The sequence below is a fragment of the Panthera uncia genome, assembly GCF_023721935.1.
Source record: "Panthera uncia isolate 11264 chromosome C1 unlocalized genomic scaffold, Puncia_PCG_1.0 HiC_scaffold_4, whole genome shotgun sequence".
NCBI classification, from domain to species: Eukaryota; Metazoa; Chordata; class Mammalia; order Carnivora; family Felidae; genus Panthera; species Panthera uncia.
The window spans coordinates 70,461,877-70,482,226 of NW_026057585.1; the positions used below are offsets into that span (position 1 = coordinate 70,461,877).

The 20,350-nt window shown below is 49.5% G+C and overlaps 1 protein-coding gene across 8 annotated transcripts in view; it reads left to right on the forward strand.

Annotated features, from left to right (window-relative positions):
- The window catches only part of ERI3 (ERI1 exoribonuclease family member 3), a 127,594-nt gene that overhangs the window by 49,025 nt on the left and 58,219 nt on the right, over positions 1-20,350 (forward strand). For all 8 annotated transcript variants that reach the window (XM_049617286.1, XM_049617284.1, XM_049617285.1 and 5 more), the window contains one exon: positions 16,296-16,368. In XM_049617286.1, the coding sequence (XP_049473243.1) occupies positions 16,296-16,368 (73 nt within the window). The remainder of the gene's footprint in view (positions 1-16,295; positions 16,369-20,350) is intronic.

Genomic DNA, 20,350 nt, shown 5'->3' on the forward strand with positions numbered 1-20,350 from the left:
CACTGAGTGGCAGATGTTCTCTGACACCCTAGGCTGCTGGTACCTGATCTGGTGTTGGTGGAGGTCTGCACTGTTATTTTTGTTTTGCTATGCGGGCGTAGTTGGCCAGGAGGTGTGGTGAAGGATGATTTGGGGCTGAGAGCCTCCTTGATGAGCTACAAATGAATGAGTCCTCAGATCTGTTTTAAGGAAACCACTGCCAGTATCATTTTGGATACTCTATCCTATAGTATGTTTGGAAGCACGTGGGGGAATCTCATCATGTCACTAAGCTTATGAAAGCCTTGCCCTTGCCCATGGGTGTGCCAGTTGGTCCCAGCTCTGAGCTGCATCACCTTTGATTAGCAGCCTGCTGGGGGAAGGGGCTTGACTAAGAACTCCCTGGCAGTCCTGACTTGTCTCATTTCCCGATACTTTTATCTGTCACTGCAAGTGCTTGGGCTCCCCTCCTGAACTAATTAAGTTTGCATGTGTTTAGACACATTGCCAAATAGGGCTTAGCAAAGCGGAACTGAGCTACATCTCTTTCTGAGTAGGGAAGGAAGGGTAAATGAATGCTCTTCCACAAGGGCCAGGGAGAAGCGTGGATGACATGGAGTGGGTGTGTGTACACATGATAGGCATTCTGCCCTGGCCCTCTTAGGGACACAGGAAGCCTGCAGAGCAGCCTTCTGATTGGCTGGCAGGGGTAGGTGAAGGCCGACTCTCCAGCTCTCTTAGTGAATTGGGCATTCTAAGAGGGTTGAGGATGGATAGAAGATAGACTCTGATGTATGATTCTTATCCCAAGCACAAGCAAAACTGAATGTCTAATTCACTGGGGTCTACAGAGGGAGTTTGTAGGGCTGTGTGCTATTTGCTGCCAGCCTGATCCTACCTAGCCCCCAGGCCTAAAATCACCTGTGTGGCTAGCAGGGTGCCAGAGCAGCTTTCTTTCTAAGACAACTTTTTGCCCAAAGACCCCAGTTTCCCCTGTTCAGTCTTGTGATCCCTATGAGATGGCCTCAAGGGGAGGTGGAGGGAAAAAGTAGTATTACACAGAATCTCCCCACCGTAGAGGTAGGGGTTCAGTCTAATGACTCAGTATAGTGAGGTGATAGCTGACAGGGTGTTTTCATGTCAGACTAATGCCTGCCTTTTCCCTAGCACCGGGTAGTCTGTGGTCTGAGATGCTCTGTGGCAGAATGTACTTGGGTGCTGTCCTCTCCAGACAGCAGATATGGGGGCATTACTATGGTATGGACTCCTTCCCTGAGGTAGGGAGGGAGGGTATTTCCCAAAGAAAGTAGTGACGAAAGCCAGCTGCCAGCCATGGTCAGTCCTATAGCTTGGAGGACAGTGCGTCAGCTTCCTGGCCATGAAGAGGCTCTCGGTGGGCAAGATTGGCTCAGAGTCCAGACCAGGCTGCCAGTGCACACTGAGTGTGTGTGGCAGGTGGGGAGGGGATTCTGGAGGTTGTATAGGAATTCTGGGCCTTTGAGCTGTAGCCTAAGCCCAGAGAGAACAAGAACCAGACCTTCTGCCCTCCCTTCAGCTTCCCTAGAGCCCTCTCGTCAGCAGAGGTGCATCGGGTTAGCCCCAAGAAGGCAGCTTGAGTTGATGGGGTCATGTTTCAGCTGCAGCTAATCCAAGTCACTCGATATAAATCTCTCCCTGCTGCCTCTCCCCTCCCTCCCATCCCCAACCCACAGACAGGGAAATGAATCCTGGCCCTCGCCCTGAATACATCATGGCAGGCCTGCCTCTAATGAGAGAGGGCCATTCATTGTAGGGTGAAGCTCCCTGCAGAGCCTGGGATGCCATTAATTAAAGAAGAGCCACCTGAAGCCAGTCGTGCGGTGCAGGCTGCCACGCTCAGATGGAGTGGCGGTGGGGTAGCCTCGTTAGCCTGACAGCTCCTTGGGCCGAGAGTTCTTGGGCTCTGAGGAGCGAGGGGTGCCCCGCCTCCCCCCCAGAGCTCGCAGGTCTCTGGGGCCAGCCTACTCACAGAGACCTGAGAGTTCCTTCCGACACATGTCCTGGGGCCTGGCACTAGTGGTAAAGGGCTCCTGAGTATGGGCCTGGTGGGATAATCCATTTCCTGTGGGCAGACCCTAGAGCAAGAACAGGTTTCCGTGGAGTCCATGGGGACTCCTAGGTCCCTGCCTGCATCCCTTTTCCTCTCTTCTGCTTGTGGTCCTGGAGCCGCAGGTCAGCAGACAACTCAGCTTGTGTCCTTGCCTTGGAGCCTGGGTTTGGGGTAGTTGGTCTGCTCTGGAAGGACTTTGGACCTGGGGGGCACTGGGGAGAAGCTCTGTTATCTGATCAGTAAGTACAGTCCCTCCTTGGCAGGCAGAGCCTCTGGTGTTCCACATTCTGGGTACTTTTGAGCCTGAATGGGGGGCTCTAATGTTGGCTTCATCTCATCCACTAGGAAGGTAACAGAGTCTAAAGCACTTTAGTGATTTTTAGAACTCCTGGAATGGAAGTTTTGCTTCGTTAAAATCCCGATAAAAGATCAAGACGTTTGTGTAGTAACTGATCAGGCTTTGAGATGTTTATGGCAGTGGTGGGAGTCTCATGTTTTGGCCTGCTATAGAGCCACTGACTAGATGGATATCTCTTTACTGCTTCATTGTGAGGCAAGTGTTGCTGCCTAAGTAGTAGCCCCTGGAGTTATACTCTTATACTCCCCTTGACCCTCTGTGAGGGTCTTATTGTCTCCTGTTTGCTGGCAGGAGGGGCTGTAGGCACTGAGACCTTTGCATAGCCCAGAGTTGGGGTAGCTCAGCTAATGTCTGTCTAGCTTGTCAGGAAGACAAATTGGTCCTATGGCTCTTCAGGACCGTCTCTGGAAGTCTGATTCTATGGCAGAATCTGACAGGCTGCTTCAGAGGGCCTCAGAACGAGCTGGTGGCATGGCTTGACCATATGTTCCATCTCTGCTTCCCCACAGCTCACCTGGTACAGAATAAAGGCTGTCACTGCTTCCTAGACCTGGGACTCAGTCTGCACTCCTTTGTGTTTTGAACATTTCTGGACCTTCCCAGGCCTTGGCCACTTATTTGGGCTCCTCTGTCCTCTGGCAGATAGGGACTGAAGATTGGAGGGCTTGTCCCCTGAACTCCAAGGAGAAGGAGTTTGCTCCTGGAAAATATTTTACTTTGGGTGAGATAGTTTTGTGTTTTTTTTTTTTTTTTTTTTTAAAAACCTCTTTTTGTGACTCTTGAGACCCAACCTTTTTTTTCTATTTTTTTTAGAAACCAAGGTATGAAGTAGGCATGTTAGGGTACATAAAGTATACAGATGTGAAGTGTATAGCTTCATATATTTTTATACAAGCATGCACGTGTGCAGCCACCACCCAGATCAAGGTCAAGAACCTTTTCCATCATCCTAGAAAACGTTTTGTGTCCCTTCTCAGTCAGTAATGCCCTCTGCCTACCAGATGACCACTGTTCTGACTTCTATTACTTTTGGTTCACTTTGCCTGTTCTGGACTTTTAATACGTAGAACCATACAAAATGTACTCTTTTATGTCTGCCTTCCTTTGCTCAACATGACATATGAGAGAGTCCTCCATGGTTGTTGTGTATATTAGTAGTTGGCCTTTTCATTGCTGTATAGTTTTCCATTGTATTTCCATACTGTGCTTTATCTCTTCTCCTTTTGTTGGACTACAGTTTTTCTTTACCTCTCCGGTACATGTTTGTCAAATGAGTATGTAAATGTTCAGTCTGATATGAGAATCTCCCTCATCCTTTAAAACCTAATTCCAGTCCTTTGGATATGTGGTCTACCTGTCTCTTCTGGAACCTGCACTGGCTTCCCTTTTCTCTGAACTCCTGTGATAGGGAGAGCCTGGCCCCAGGCCTGTGGAAGTGGCCTTTGAGCCATACCGACCCATTTAATTATATTTTCAGCAGATGTTGATTGAATACCCACCGTGTGTCTCACACTATTCTAGGTATTGAGGACATAGCAGTGAACAAAGAGATAAAACTTCTAAAACCTCCTGCCTTCATGGACTTTACATTCCAGTTCATACAGCCAGCACTGCCCTCTGGCCCCTTGGACCCTGATGCCAGAAGAATCTTGGTTTTGTCCAGGCTCCTCTGTCCTGTGGGATTCTGCAGGAACTGGGTGCCAGTGGCCCTTGCCACATTGACAAGGCCTCTGTAGGGCTTATGGGCTTTAGTGTCCCTCTCTTGCTGCTGTTGCTTGGCAATGAAAGGGTGTCTCGATATTGGTGCTTCCCTTCCACTATCCAGGAGTCTGATTCCCTCCATGAGAGGAGAGAATTAATCTCCAACTTTCCGTGCCTGTAAGTTGAGTGACCTCTGTTTTGTCAGCGTTGCCAATCTGTCCTCTCACTCCCAGCCAGGGTAATGGAGACATTACTTTGTGCTAAAGCAAACCACAGTGGATGTTGTACCAATCCAGGCACTGGGAACGACGGAGCAGTCTGATGATCTCCTCACAGGTGCACAGGCATCGAGAGACTACAGGGGCATCCACACCTGAGCAGCTTTGGCCCTGAACTGCGGTTGGCAGATTCAAGAAGAGAAGATGCCCTGCCATCATATTCTCTTTGACCACCATCTGTGCCAGCGGGGCGGCTGCTTCAGTTTGGTCTGAAATAGGTTTCCTATGTTAGACTCCTAAGAGCGCATGAGAGGCTGCAAACACCCCAGTGAGGAAGAGGAGTCAGGAAGCAGCGGTCTTGGAAGGTGAGGGCTGGAGAACTCAGGGCTGCAGCTGGCGTAGTGGCCCATGCCTGAATGATCTATGGACTTTGGGGGCTTAGCTCAGTAGAGCTCGGGAAGGATGGCTGTGAGTGGGTGGGATAAATTTTCAGTGTCCCTGGCTAAAGGGTGACATACTCAGACTTGATAGTTCTGTAAAACTGTTTCTTCCAAAGCCTGCAAGGATTTTGGTTTGGGGAAGAAAGCCAGCCAGCCCAGAGAATCCCGGGAGCCTGACAGGCCTTTTTCTCTGCGGTTCTTTCTTGCAGGCAGCCCGAGGCAGCCTGTCTCTTTGTTAACAGAGTGACAGCAATGTGACACCATGGAAATAATTACTAACAAATCACGGTGCTGACTGCAAACAGCTCTCTGTCTTCAGAGGCATGTCAGGGTGCATTAGAGCAGGACTGGAGGAGCGGCACATGTGGGGGCCGAGACGCAGCCTGCACTCAGATGCTCTCCTCTTCTTCCCTCAGCCTGACCCCTTTCTGCTATGGCTGACTCTCCTGCTTGTGGCTTGAGGAACCAGCTGGATAAGTGACATGTGGCTAGTCCCACTTCCTCTGGGCAGGTAGCTAGGACTCCCATCTTTGCTAAGGAACACCTGGGTAGTGATGAGATCCAGGAGTTTTTTGATCATGGAGCCCCCAAAAGGTGGAGAGATGCACCATTCCTGATTTACTCTGCCAGTTGGGACCAGTTTCACCTACTAGTAGTTTTGGGGTGATGGGAAATATTTGCTCCAGCTAGGCCCAGAATGTGGGGGAAGCCTTGCATCTCAGTGTTGGCTCAGCTCCCCTCCCCCACAGCTCTGGTTTCTTCTTCAATTGCCATAGTCAATTTTTGGTAAGTCGACTTTGTCCATTCCCTCTTGGTTAGCAGAGTGATTGCTCTGACTGTCAGGGCTGTAAATAATGTTCCTGGTGTGTGTGGCTGGAGGCAGCCGTGTGGGGTGGGGAATGGAGTGGAAGGAGGAGCAGCACTCTGAGGGCTCCCTCACCCTCCCCCCTCCCCTCTCATACAATATTTATCCAGGGATGGGAGTCAGATGCAGCGACCTCAGGGGTCACCCAGTTAAATAGCTTCTGAACCTCCCTGCATTCTAATTGCTGCAGTTGTCCTTTGCTCTGGAGACTTCTCCTCCCCATTGTCTGCTGAGGCACACACTAATGGCTCTCTTCCCTGGCCCTGTTGGGAGGCATACTGGGGGTGGGGAGGGTGGGGAGGGATAGGGCTCATTGCTACCTTCCTTTCCCTGGGGATAAAGGAATCTGGGGCCTACTAACAAGTGGCTTTAGCTAGGAGGAGCACAGACCCCTGCCTCCCTTTTGCTCCTTCCCCAGAGCTGGCTGGAGAAGGAAGCCAGGCAGTGGGCTTGGTTTATGGGGCTGAGGAGCTGCACCCATTTTGAGTCCTTTGAGCAGAATTGTGGGACTGGTGACTCTTCTGCAAGGCAACAGACCCTTGAGTACTCATCTGATGAGCATCATCTTGTGTTGCCATGGATGGTCTTACATGCAGGGTTTGGAAACTTCTAATGAGTGATATTTCCTGTTGGAATATCTGCATTTTGCCCAGAGATTGGCCAGATGGAAAAGTCTCTTTGGTCCCTTGGAGGTCGATTTAAGTGATTGATGATGGTAGCAGGTGTACCTCATTTGGTGACTTAAGAGTGGCATATGCCACATGTCTTCACTAGGACCTTCTTGTAAACGTCAGTTATGCTTCACTGCAACTCTTCTCTTCCAAGGAATTCTTATGGAAACTGCCATTGAAGGTGCTGACCACTGTGTATGCTGGAAGTGCTGGTATTCCAGCAGTAGCCTAAAGTTAGCCCCTGTTGAGAGCTGCTCTGGGCCAGGAAGTCGTATGCTCGGGACTATAAGGAGCACCAGGTGATCAGGACAGAAAGAGCAGCACGTGCATAACTAACTACAGGCTGAGTAAGGTGGAGTCTGAGAAGGCTACAGAGAAGATACAAAACAAATGCCATGAGAACCCAGAGGAGCACAGTAGAGAGAGTGAATGGGGAGTATTTTTTAGCAGGAAATTTTGTTTTAAAAAATACTAAAGAAAGCCCAATATTACAAAGTATATAAGGGTTGAGCTGCTCTGGTTGAAGCTGGGGTGAGACCCTGCCATTCTTCCTCCTGTTCCCCCAGTCCTCAAAGTAGCCTGATGTCCCTTCTAGAATCCTAGAACCCCACTGAGCTCAGTTTAAAAACCACTAGCCCGTTCTAATGCCTACCCTGAAGGGTGACTTTGTGTAGGCCAAGTGCGTACATGTCTTGAAGGAGTCAAGGGAGCTGGGATCAGGGCAGAGGAGATCGGTCACAGACAGGATAAGGGGAACAGTTGTGTCCTTGAGTATACTGGAGCAGAGAGCAGTCTACATCCCAGAACCTGACCGCTTGCAGGATGCCTCTCTGTGGAGCCTCCAGAGGGCATCGTAGGCCACACAAAGGCAGCTCAGGCAAAGGGTCAAGATGGCCATAGGCCAGGTGGAGACTATAATTGGGGGGATGAGTGAGCTATCTTGGAAACAGCTCAAATTGCTAAGGAGCTCTTGATTTCCTTGGCCAAAAAGAATAGCTCATCAGCTGAGACACTGGCCAAAGTGCTCTGAGAACCTCTTGTCAGCAGCTCCCCCTCCTCCCCCTACCCTACTCCCTGCTGCTGCCTCTGCCATTCCCTCTGGGAGCGAGCTCTAGCCAGGTCCTGGTGGCAGCTCCGACACTTCCCACAGTCACCACAGGTGGGGCACTGTGCCCTTTCCTTGGACAAATTGTCATTGGGGAGACTCCGGAGAGATGCTTGTCTTATTGTTTCACTGGAGAGGGTCTGGGGAGATAGAAGGTATTTGACTTCCTAAACTATTTGCAGCATTGGGAAAGTGCATATTCTACTGTTCCACAGGGTGTTTGTGGCACCAGCTGATCAGGACACCTGGTGTGCTTCTTGTGGTCATTTTTGTGGGCTCTGTGGGGGACAAATGGTTGGCAAGTGGACCAGCAAGCAGTGGAGCAGGGAAGTACTGTTTACATATCAGTACCTTTCAGAGGCTTTGAGCAACTGCTCGGCAATGGGGATTTGAGGTTGGTTCTCTCAGGGAGGACTGGCAGCCTGGCCTATGGGGCATCCCTCTGCTCTGCCTGTGTTCTGGTTTCTGTTTGGGAACTCTCCAGAGCAGCATGTCTGGGAACACTTCCAGCTGTGCTGCCAGACCCAGACGCAGGTGACGGCCTTTCGTCTGTACCATAGGGAAACCAAGAGGAAATTAAATGTCATTTGCCCCCTGCACAGCAGGTCGCTGCCAGATCAGACACTGCTGATCAGAGCTGTGCAGAGGGTACCCCAGGGAAAGCTTATGCCTGCAACCATGCCCTCTGAGCTGTGGAGACTCCCAGGTGATGGCCTGGCTCATTCCCAGGGCTTTCTCTGCCAGGCTGGGTTCACCCTGGCCTGGAGCCCAGCCCTGTGCTACATGGCAGCTGTGGCCTATGCCAGACCAGAGGTGTGTGTGTACCAGTGGGAGAGAATGGAGGGGAGGGGCAGGGCCTGACAGTAGAGGACACACAGGAGACAGTGAGGTGATCAGCCCTTCCTCAGAGAAGCTGCATGCTGTTTAGAATTAAGAGACTTGGGTTCCAATCCTGACTCCACTACTTACTAGTTGTAGGATTTGGGAAAGTCACATTCCTACTCTACCTCCATGCCCTCATCTGTACAACGGAGATTACGATAAGCTCTGACTCCTGCCACCTGTGGGGAAGTACTTCCTTTTGGACTGGTGTCAGAGTTTCCTCACCACTGCTCTCGTCCTAGATCTGGAAGGATGGCCTGGAGCCCCTTGCCTGTGGGCCTCCCTGTGAAGTGAGATGGCTGAAGTTGATGGGAAGTGGGGTGGACTTAAGTCTGGCCCAGAAGGCACAGCTGGTGATCTCCCCTCATCAGAGGCCTTTCCTTCTGGTCCTGGTCGTCTGAGCTAGGCAGCCCACGGCCTTTATGAGATGAGCATGGGTCATGGTGGTCACCCTCCCAATTGCAGGGCTCAGAGGGGGCCCCCTCCAGCCTCACACTTGCACTCTCCTTGTGTTGGGAGGACCTTAGGGCTTGTCCCAACCCCTCCCTTGCCTTGAAGTCCTAGCTGTGGGCCGTAGTTCTCAGCTCTGCAATGACATTTATTAACAGGGCTTTGGGAAAAGATGTTTTAATACTGTAAGGTTCTCCCTAGAAAACTCCCTACCCCCACCACCACCACCCCCCACCCCATCTGAAGCATGGCTGCTGGTGGTGAAATTCATTAGTGTTCCCTGACAGGCAGTGGCGACAGAGGCACTCGCTGTCTGCTTCCCGCTCCCTCGCTCTCGTGCTCCTGCTTCACGCACACTGATATTTAAAGCTGATGGGCTGCTTATAGACTTCTTGTACCATGACAAGTTTGGGGAGGGGAGTGGGGGAGGAAGAGACAGACAAGGAGCCAGCTGTCACGCTGGTATTTCAAACAGTACTCTCTCCTGACCCTTTGCAGGCTCCAGCAAGTGTATCATCTTTCTGAAGTCTGTGGTTGGAATTGTAACCTGCAGCTGTCCCAGAGGATGGGGGCAAGTGTGGGAGCAAAATGGGCTGAGAAGTCGGCACTCTCTCAGGGTTGTGGGCAGGCAGAGAAGAATGGAGGGACAGAGTGTGTGTGTGTGTGTGTGTGTGTGTGTGTGTGTGCGCGCGCGTGTTCAAGCAGAGAGGACCGAAGCAGAGCGTAAGTGCTCCCCAGCAGTGCTTTCCCATCACCAGAAATGGGATGGCCCTTTCTTAGTCTTCTCTCCTGGAGTGATCATTATGTTTCATGCTGTGATTATCTTCTGGGTGGCCTTGGAAGCTCCCTGAGTCTAGGAATCAGGTTTGATTGGCCTCTGTCCCTGAGGGTCCTGAGTCTCAGTGATACCCAAAGTATGTGTTGGCAATTGAGGTAGAAAGTTTTCCCATTTTGTGTCTAGACTGGGGCCTTGACTTTTGCTCCCTCCCTCCTATTTGTGCGCTGATTCTTTAGATTTGGAGAATGAATCCCAAGTGCCTCTTCCATGCACAACTCTTCTTCTTACCTCAAAGCTTCTTGGAATTCATTTTCTGTAGTTGATGAGTATTTTTGGAACTTCCCCTTTCTGTGTCATCCCCAGCAAAGCTTCTCCAGTATATTTTTCATGCCTAAGGCACTGTCTTCTCAAGGCAGGTGGCCTGGAAGCCTCTCCAAAGGCTGTTGCAGCATTGGTCACAGCTGATCTCCTTTTAGCCAGAATCCCTTCTGTGAGTGTTTATGTATGAATATGTTTCCCTTGGCTGGCTCCTGCAACCTTCACAGAGCAGGGCACGGAGGTGACGTAACTTGCCCAAGGACACATGGGCACTTGACCAAGTTGTCTCTTAGTGCAGCAGAGCTGTGTGCTGGATGGGGGGTTCTACTGTACTCTCCCTCTCCCCTCCACCATCAGGGCCCTTCTAGTTCCGGGGTCTGCAGTGGGGGAGCCATTGGGGAATGGGCCTGACTCCTCTACACCTGGCTTTTTTAGCCTTGTCATTGTCATCAGTGCTGCCATTGGCTTCCTCAGTTTCAGCACAACTGTGTGTGTGTGTCTGTCTGCCTGTCTGGGCGGCAGAGAGGGGTTACTGGACACCCCTCTAAAAACCCTGGACATCTCAGGGTAGAGAGTAAAACCAGAATGCTGCTTCTATCTGTAGACTGAAGTGTATTCTTGAACTGACCAGGATCATCTCTAATGTGATCACCTTCTACAACCCCTCCCCCTGGCCTCCATCCTTAACCCCACCCTACACTCTATCCTGTAGGCTTCTAGGAGGGGTTGCTGGCGTGGGGCTGCTGTCTCAGGCAGCACCTTTGTCTCCCTTCCTGACCTTACTGATCCCTGCATTGCCTGAAAGCACTGAGGGCTCAGCCTGCCCAGGGTGGCCCAGGCCGTGTCTTCTGCCATGGTGCATCTTGCAGGTGAGACAGAAACTAACCAGCTTTAATAAGTAGGAGGCTTGAGCATTAATTTTTTATACATCAGCGGTGGCCAAGTGAGTGAATTCAATTATGAGTCTGCTTTCTGTCCACCCTCCTCCCCCCAGTGTGGTGGTTCACAGCAGAGACTAAGGAACCTGTTGAAATGAGAAACCCCTATTTCCTAGCTTGACCCCCTCACTAATTCGGGTTAAATTGCCACGCTATTGCAGTGGTGACACATTGTGCCTGCCTCTGTTTGTACAAGAAGATGTGGTGGGGGAGGAAGGACCAATTTGCGCAGAGATAAAGGTGTCGCGGCAGATAACTAACGTCCCAGCCTTACACCCGCTCTCATTGTAGCTCAATTTGCTCCGTGTGGAAGCCCAGCCTTCCCTTCTTTCTTCCTTCCCTCCCCTTGCTCATATTTTACCTCGATGCCACAGTGTAATGATGCCCTGCGTAGTGGGGGAGGAGATAGGCACCTCTGGCTGACAGCCCTTCCCGATAACCAAATTCCAGCCCATCCATCACTAGCTACTCTCCTCAACTTGAGGAAAAGTGATCTTGAAAGGCGGGCCGTTTATCACCCAGGGTCTGTTTATCTCCTCTGGTGGGGGGAATGGAAACAGGAGAGACAAAGAGCTGTGTCCCCAGCCAAGTGCTGCCTTGGCTGGGATAGTCTGCTGGTGCTGGGTGCAGACTCATCACACTGGCTGTGGAGTCTCTGACTAGGTGCACCTCCCAGGCTGGGACCCAGTGGGAATGGGACCTTTCCTGAGGCCTAGGAAACCTGGCAGTTCTGAAACACAGGACAGCCAGCAACAACATTGTGCATGCGTGTTCGTTTCAGAATGGGCAAGCATAGAAACCCAACATGGCCATGAGCCTCACTGCCCCTTATAGGTGTCCCTTTGGCAGGAGCATACATCTGGCTGATTGGCTGGGTCTGTTGGCCTACTTCTTCCCCATACTGGGCCTTCTATCCCTCCATGGTGTAACTGTGACTTTGAAGAAGACCGAACCTTTCTCCCTACTCTTTCCTTTGCTCCTTAGTACTCTCCTTTTTCTACATATCAGATGGGACAAAATAGTTCGCCCTTGCAGGTGAGCTGTATGTGCATCCTCAAGCTTTTGGGTACCAGGATTGACAGCCTACATCACTTCAAGATCCGGGTCTCATGGCTTTCACAGAGAGGCAGAAAGGGATCACATATGGCTCCAGATTCAGCTGGCCTCCTGCTCTTTAAGGGCTCGAGTGTGCTAAAACTGAGAGTGACATATATCTCCCTGATTTGGAGTTGCCCCTAAGATTTACAGAGAGAGAAAAGCACAGAAGGAAGAGTGTGCATAACCTTTGCCAGCACTGGTGCCTGCACTCCTGCTGCTCCTGGCTGATGGTGTCTGTCAGTCTGTCGCTCAGACCTCCGTGGATGCTGCTGGCCTCCTCAACTCAAGCCTAGCAGTTCTAGTAGAGCCCCCCAGCTCTGCTCCAGCTAATCTTCAAAGCTGAGCTCCTGTTCACAATGGCTTCATCCTGCCCCTACCCATTAGTGAGGGTGGTGTTCCCTTAATGAGCTAGTCCCCTGCCTTGGCTGGCGCCGAGCTGGTCACACCTGTTTGCCATCAGGGCTGTCTGGGCCCAGCCCAAGCACTGGGCTGCAGGTGGTGGGGCTGGATGAGGGGTGGGTAGGGAGGGCCGGGTTCCTTATGCTTTGTGCCCTATGCTTTTGTGGGGGGGGGGGAGTTTCCTGCACCCCTCTTCCTCCCACACTCTTTTCTTTCTAAGTGGAGGAAGGCTCTCTGCTTTCTTTTTTGTTATTTAGAAGGAGTAGGAAGGGAACTTGAGAAATACCCCATCTTTTCTAACTCCTGCCTGGATGGAGTAGCAAGGAGCTAGTCAGGCATCTTTGAGGAGGGTTTGATGTTCTGTTTTGATGACCCTAGGGGCCCAGTGTGATGAGAGCAGTGTCACATGGTGAATGCTGAAGACGGAGCCCCTCTCTAGCCCTAGGTCTGATAGTACTTGGAAACTGATTATATCCCTCAGTTTAGAGCCCATGGCAGGGCTGGGGGCCCTTCCTTAAAGGGGGCCCCTTACGTTCGTGAAGCTGAAGGAAGTTTTGATTTGGTTGAAAAAATCTCATTCCTTTTTATGGCCTGGACATAATTGGCTCTTTTCTATTGGCCATCGGTGATGTCATTCCGACCCTCATAAAGAAGGGGAAATCACACCTGTGGACTCGGTGCATAAAATTTCATTGGGCAACAATAATAAGCATGGCCAGATGATGTTTGGGCAGTTGAGGAGCTCTGTGCCCAGTGATTCCAGCTGCATGGAGACCTGGGCACCATAAACCTGCCTGCACGTTCATGCCCGCAGGCTAGTCCAGGGCCCACTGCCAGTGGCTCTTTTCCTGGGATCAGTATCTGGTGGGAATTCAGTATTCAGACCCTTTGTGCCAGGGGGACTTTTGCCCTTTTACTTTCCAAATTAGTGGAACCGTGTACCCACTGGTACCCACTGATCCTAGCCTTAGGCTCCTAAGAACCTTGGACCCAGGTATGACCTTGAGCAGTAACCACCATGCTGTCTGCCTCTCTAAAGCCCCAAACCTTGCCTTTCCAGGGACTGTAAAGAACTCTGAGCGCATGTGCATGACTGATGCCTTGTACAGTCAGAAGGCTGAGATCCCATTTCTAGTTCTCCCTTGGATTGTTGTGTGATCGAGCAAATCCTTTTCTTCTTTGGACATCAGTGTCCTATTTTATGTAGGAGATGGCTACTACTCTGACCTACCTTTCTCACAGGGTTTCTCTTGGTGTTCTCTAAGCTGGGTAGGGTTCTGTCTTAGAAATGTGTAGCTGTCTTCCCGTGAAACTCCCATCTGGAATTTCAAGTTCTGGCATATGGCTCTGTGGCTCTGTGAAGATGGGCCTGGACCTGCTACATTTCTACTGCTCATGTCCTGGAGTCACAGGGCTAGGACCACCCACAAACTGGAGGACTCAACAACCTGAATGCCTATGAGTCTGCAAACTTTATGTGTATCTGCAAGTGACTAGAGCCTGGGTGAGAATTATAGTCCCATCCTCCTGTGCTTTAGTCAGTCATGGGATACAGATAGCACTCAGGGTTGCTGCTGAGCCATATCTGAGGCTGGCTATCCAGCCTGACAGTCTGTCTAGTCTGTCTTAGATGTAGCCCCTCTGGTACAGATCCTCCCCCTAGAAGATCAGGCAAGATCCTACTGTGCTAGACCCTTCCTACCTGGGTAGAAATGTCTACCTTTGAAATCTTGCTGAAGAGGGAGCCTCCTACCCACCCTGCTGCCAGGGCTAGCCCAGCCAATAGTACTCCTGATCCATGTCATCTAAAAGAATGGGGACACTGGGAATGGCTAAGGGTGAATATGATAGGTGGCCCGATTCTTGCTTTTTCCTGGCCAGACCTCTTGACCTGTTCCTTTGCAGATTCTGCTGCTTCTGGTTGCCCCCTTCACTCACAGGCCTTAATGTGATTTTTCAAAAATAGCTGAGCTCAGCAAGCATTTTCACAAATAACAAGATAAGAACACAAAAGAAAAATTGAAGGAAATAAGAAAGTTATCCAAACAATATAGTTCTCCTTAGGCAACCACATTTTAGCTCCTAAGGCTATCTTTCATCTTTCAAAAACCTTGCTGGGGCGCCTGGGTGGCTCAGTCAGTTGGGCATCCGACTTCGGCTTGGGTCATGATCTCGTGGTCTGTGAGTTCAAGCCCCGCATCAGGCTCTGTGCTGACAGTTCGGAGCCTGGAGCCTGCTTCGAATTCTGTGTCTCCCTCTCTCTCTGACCGTCCCCTACTCATGTTTGGTCTCTCTCTCTCTCTCTCAAAAATAAACAAACATTAAAAAATTTTAGAATTGAGGGAGTCCAAAATTAGAGCTGGCTGGTGCATGTAGTGGGTTCCATGTGTGTGACAGTGGTCTTGATTTCCATTTTAGCTCAGTAGAACTTATGAGACATTAATCTGGGCCATCTCCCAGCATACTCTTCCCTGCTCTCTCATCTACTCTCATGGCTTTAATTTCATTTAAATTACATTAATGATTCAGCAATTTATATCTCCAATCCAGACCTCTCCTCAAAGTGGATATCCAGCTGCCCCTTTAGATGTCATCCCACTGCCACATGTCTCCTAAACACTTTGAACTCAGTAGATATTGAGTGCTTGCCATGTGCCATGCATGTATGTAAAACTGCATTCCCAAACTTGTGCCTCCTTCTGTGGTATTTGGAGGTGAAGTAGTAAGCAGTCACTGTGATTTAGGCAGAGAATTTAAAAACAGTAATAAAAATGATGATTAAATACTGGTCTGCTCTGGGTGTCAGATATCCTCTCTATGCCCCTGCCTCATTCTTTGTGTCTGATTCTGAGTAGAATGAAACCAGCCAAGCCATAAGCCTTTGAATTGGGCTCTACCACTTCTCATTGGGCCTTGCATCCCACTTGATGGCCAAGGCCTCCTTTACGTCTCTTCTATCTGTTCCTTGCTTGTTACCTCTACAGCTGTTGTCTGTCTCTGAGTTACTACCCAGCTTTTTTAGTGTATTGTTTTTGCTGGCCCCAGAAAAATCTATGTAAATCACAACTATTCAGAGCCTCTCTATTGCCTATGGCCAAGCTTAGCAAGAAAGTTCTGTGATCTTTCCCAGCTAATATTTTTGGTATCTTCCTCCATCTTTTCACGTACCCCAGTGCTCCAACTTAAGGCTGTTTAGTCTATTTCTTTTATTGTCCATTCCATTGAACAAATTGTGAGCCCCTTATAGGCAGTGGCTAAGTCTTAACTTTTTGAGCTTTAAGTGCCTGTTTATTATTAAACATCAGTAAATGGTTGAATGGATTTATGTGGGTAAACATTATATCTAGAGGGAAAGACCATTTATAAATTATAATTTAAAGAAAAAATAACAGGCTCTTGGGTTAAATTCTGAGCTCTTATCCTTTTGCATGGTTTGCTGTATCTGCAGAAAGCCTATTGCTAGAGACTTAAGGGTGAACTGAGGCCCCTGTCTAGCCAGCTCCACGTGTTCCTTTTCTCTTTCCTCTTGTCTTATATCCCTGCCTCTCTGTTGTAACAAAACAGCTACAAACTGGTGCATTGGAAAGAACATAGGCTTTGGGGTGAGACAGACCTGGGTTCGTTTCTTGGCACTGTCATTTTTTAGCTTTGGGACCTTAGGTAACCCCTCTGAATCTCATTTTCTCATCTGTAAAATGTAGGCAACAATAGCTACCTCATAACGTCGTTCTGAAGAATCATGTGAAACTGTAAGTAAGATCCTTAGCATATTGTAGGCCATCAGAAAATAGTAGCTGCTTGTATTTTGAATAGAGTCTCCCAAGTTTTCACATTTAGATCTGGAGCCCAGTGTCTAGGGTGCTAGAGGTGGGGAGCCTTTCTTGGGCAGGGTAGGACCCGTGACTAATGGGGTAGCCTTCTGAGGTCTATTTGCATTTCCTAGATTCAGACTCCATGCCTGGGACAATGGGTGTGCCCAACTTGTTCTCTTTTCCCTTTCTTGTAGGCTCCCAGGTCAGTGCCAGTACTTGGGCTTGCCAGTGGCGGACTACTTCAAGCAGTGGATTAATCTGAAAAAGGTACTGTGTTCTGAGCCCCACTCTGGTGCTTCCTCTGGGTTTCCTGTGCATCAGATCCTGTCCCCTCTTGCTTTCTTTACACATCTCTATTCTTCTCTTTTTGTTGTCATCGCTTTCCTTTTCTTTCTGTTCTTCTCTTTTCTCAACGTCCTTCCTTCCTCTTCCCTAGTTAACATGCACTGTAAGGTTGTGGGCCCTTTCTGGGAGTGGGGAGTTGCTTGGGGACCAGGCCGAGGGGTAGAGTATGATACTGCCCTATGTGGTGTCATCCAGGTATGCAGAGAAGTCCCAGTGAAGGGAATTTTCCAGATTCTTGCTCAAAACTAAATCACTGAGATGAGCTACATTTCCTTTAGGAGAGATGTGGCACTAGCTAAGCCTTTGGGAAAGTATACTTATTTGATGTGGTCATGAGTATGGTCTCTGACCCTCCTGACTGGCCCTGGTATCTCCATGTGGTTGAGAGGTAGAGTTGGTTCAGGCTGGCTGTGGTCCTGCCTAGCCCTGGCAGAGCCTTGGTCATGTGAGAAGGACTGTGCACAATAGAGCCCAGTTCCCTTTGAATTTGAGGAAGGAGACTGACACTAATACAACACCAAGTATCTGGGGAGTGGGTGCTGGGGCTGTGGGCTGGGAGAAACCCTGTGTAGCTATGAAGTTGGGGCCTGGCAGAGGTTGAATTACCCAGAAAACTACTTTCCTAGTGTGTGCTACACTAGGTAAGCAGAAGAAAGAAGGTACAGGAATAGACTCCCAAGATCTCTGCTCTGTTGGCATCCTTTCTCCAGGAGGCCCAGTACACTAGGGAGACTCACACCCATAAATCCTTCTGATGTAAGGACAACAGCCCTGAACGCCTCAGGGACCCCATGTTGCTGGTTAGCTTAGTGACTCCCAGGAAATCAGAGAAGAGAGAACACACCAGAGATCAGAGCAGTGGCTCCCAGGGGGCCTTAGAGAAGAGAGAAGCCAGTGAAGGGTAAAACTAGGTATTGTGAGGATTTGGGTCTTGAACTGGGCATTCAAGGAAGGTGGAATATGGGTCTGAAGAGGAGAGAAGACTTTCCAGCAGGAGGAACAGCATTCTTTTGGTGTGTGTATGGGCTGGAGCTAAGTGAGCATGTGGAGGAACAGTAGAAGAGAATGACCTTGGACTTAGTTCCATAGGTCTCAGGGCAGCCATTCTTTGTGGCAACATTGTGAACTCCTTTGCTTTCCCCTGGTACTCAGGTCCTTCACACCTGGTCCTTGGCTTGTTTGTATTTTGACACTTACCCACCTCTCCAGCTGATGTCTCTTGGGCCTGAGCAGCAGCTACTTACTAACTTCCATCTTTGGCTGAGGGGACCAGGCTCTGTCCTACCTTCAGGTCTTGGCCTGTGGCCTTATCTTTGTCTGAAGTGCCCCTTAGTCATTTTCATTGGGCACATTCCCTCTTCTTGAAGATTCAGCTCAGGTATCACCTCTTCTGGGAAGCTCAGCAGTCAGTCTTTTATCTTGAGACTCCTTGACCCTTTGGATACCTGTGATCTTTGAGTGTTGAAACTGAGTCCAAATATGCTTCCTTGTAGACATGTCCATCTGGAGCATAGAGACTGAGGCTGGCTCCTTTCTGTGTCTGCAGTAGCCAGGTCAGTGGTGGGTACAGAGTATGTGCTCAGTGAATAGTTGCTGGCTGGCTGACTGATCTTTGAGAGCTGGCTCCACAGAGGCCCTCTCATGCAGGGCTTGGCGGGCTATGCATGAAGGTGTGGCTAGGCCTGTGCTCCTGAAGATAGCACGCCAGCTGTCAGAGTGCATCTGAGACTGCTTGCTGGCCTCAGCAAATGCAATGTGAAGGCCCGGCCAGGCGAGGCAGGCGCTGACCTGAACAATTGCTCTGTGAAGTTCACTAGACTTTTTGGTGTCTGGATAGCTCCCTGCCTCCAGGTTCCTTGGCAGAGAGGCAGGAAAACAGCCGACCCGTGTGTTAACATTGCCACTCAGGGCTACCTTGATGCTGCTGGGGTTGGAGGCAGGCTGTCCTGAGCCTGTTCCGCTTGGTTCTCTGCCAGACTGTGCTGAGCCATAGAGGGGGAAATGGGTACAAGTGGAAACTGGACTCTGTTCCCAGTTGGCCTTGTGATTGCTTCTTGGTAGGTCAACTGAGCAGGTCTAGGAAAAATAAGAGTGGCATGAGGAGAGTGGCAATAGAGGGGTCTAACCCCTTCTCAGCCCTCTAGCCATATCATGTTCCAGCTGTGCCACAGGATCCAGCACGAAAGATGACTTAATTACAAACTCTGGGCCAGTCCTTGTGAGCATCCATTCAGGACAGAGAGGCTGCATGTCTGACCTTTATACTACATGAGTTAGTACAGGCCACACAAAGATTCCTGCTCCCTTAAAAAGAGTAACAATAAGAGTAAGCCAGAGAGGGCATTGCCAGGGTTGCATGGGTACTGTGCAGTGTATTATTCTATGCTTTCTTTCCCCCTGTGTGACCCAGGCCCTGGCTGTCTACAGGGCCCTCTCCTGTACTTGATCTTACTCTTTCCTCCCTACTTTCCTTCCTTCCCCTCTCCTGCTCAACTCCAATAGCGGAACTTTGCTCATGGAAAAAGTAGGGACGGTCTTGGTCACCAAGACTTGCCCAGTGAGTGAACTGGGACTGAATTCACTATCCCCATTTCCGAAGGCCTCTCCTGTCCAGAAATGGTGTGCATTGCATCAGGAAAGAACAGTTTTTCAGCAGCCAGGTTTCCACATCTCCCTCCTCCACCTACTTCCCCTGTAGCAGAGTGGAGCAAGCCAATGTTTGCTGACATTTGGAGTGTCATTGAATGATCTTATACTCTTATTGAACTGTCAGCTTAGAGAAGACTTGGGGCCCTGCTCCCAGCTCCCTCCAGGAGGTCAGAGCTGTCACTGAGGAGCCAGAAGAATACACACACACATACACACACACGCATGCACGCATGCATAAACATACACATGTTTACTCATGTGAATGAATATACCCAAGGAGGCATACCCAAAATTGTATGTATGTTTCCATTCATACAAATGGGTGTGTATATATATTCACATAGTCACCTTCAGAAATACATGGCAATATACATAGGTACAAATACACTTATACATTCCTATTCATAAAGCATTAAGACACATGCATATGTATATATAAACATACCCATCTTCATCAGTAAACACATATTCTTGAGTGCCCTCTGTGTTCTAGGTACTGTACCAGGCCTGGAGATATAACAGAAAAGATGGATATTAAATAATTCTAATTGTGTTGTAAGTCCTGAGTCGTGTTATCATTTGATAAGGGGGCCTGATTTAGGGGGTCACAGTCAGAGAATGGTTTCCTGAGGAAGGGTGTCTCAGCTGAGATCTGAAGGATGAGTAGGAATTAGCTAAGCATGTGGCAAGGCCCTGAGATAAGGAGAAGCCTGGCAGCTTCATGGGACTAGAATGTAAGTGCCATGAGAATGGAGAATTTTTGTCTCCTCTGTTCACTGTTCTGTCCTGATCACTTTTTTTAATGTTTATTTATTTATTTTGAGAGAGAGAGAGTGCACGCAAGTGGTGGTGGGTCAGAGAGAGAATCCCAACAAGCTCTGTGCTATCAGCACAGTGCCCAACATAGGGCTCGAACCCACAAACTGTGAGATCGTGACCTGAGCTGAAGTCAGGAGTCGGATGCTTAACTGACTGAGCCACTCAGGCACCCCTGTCCTCATCACTTTGAAAAGTTCCTGGCACACAGTAGATGTTTAATCATTATTTGTTGAATGAATGATAGTCTGGAGCATAGTGAGCATGAGGAAGAGAGGAGAGTTGCATGGGATGAAACTAGAGGAGGAGGCAGGGGCTTGTAGGTCACACTTTAGATTTTGATCCTTATCCTTAGGGTAATGGGAAACTATTAAAAGACACTAAACATAAGAAAGGTATCATCTGATTTGCATTTTGAAAAAGCTCTTTCTGGATACAG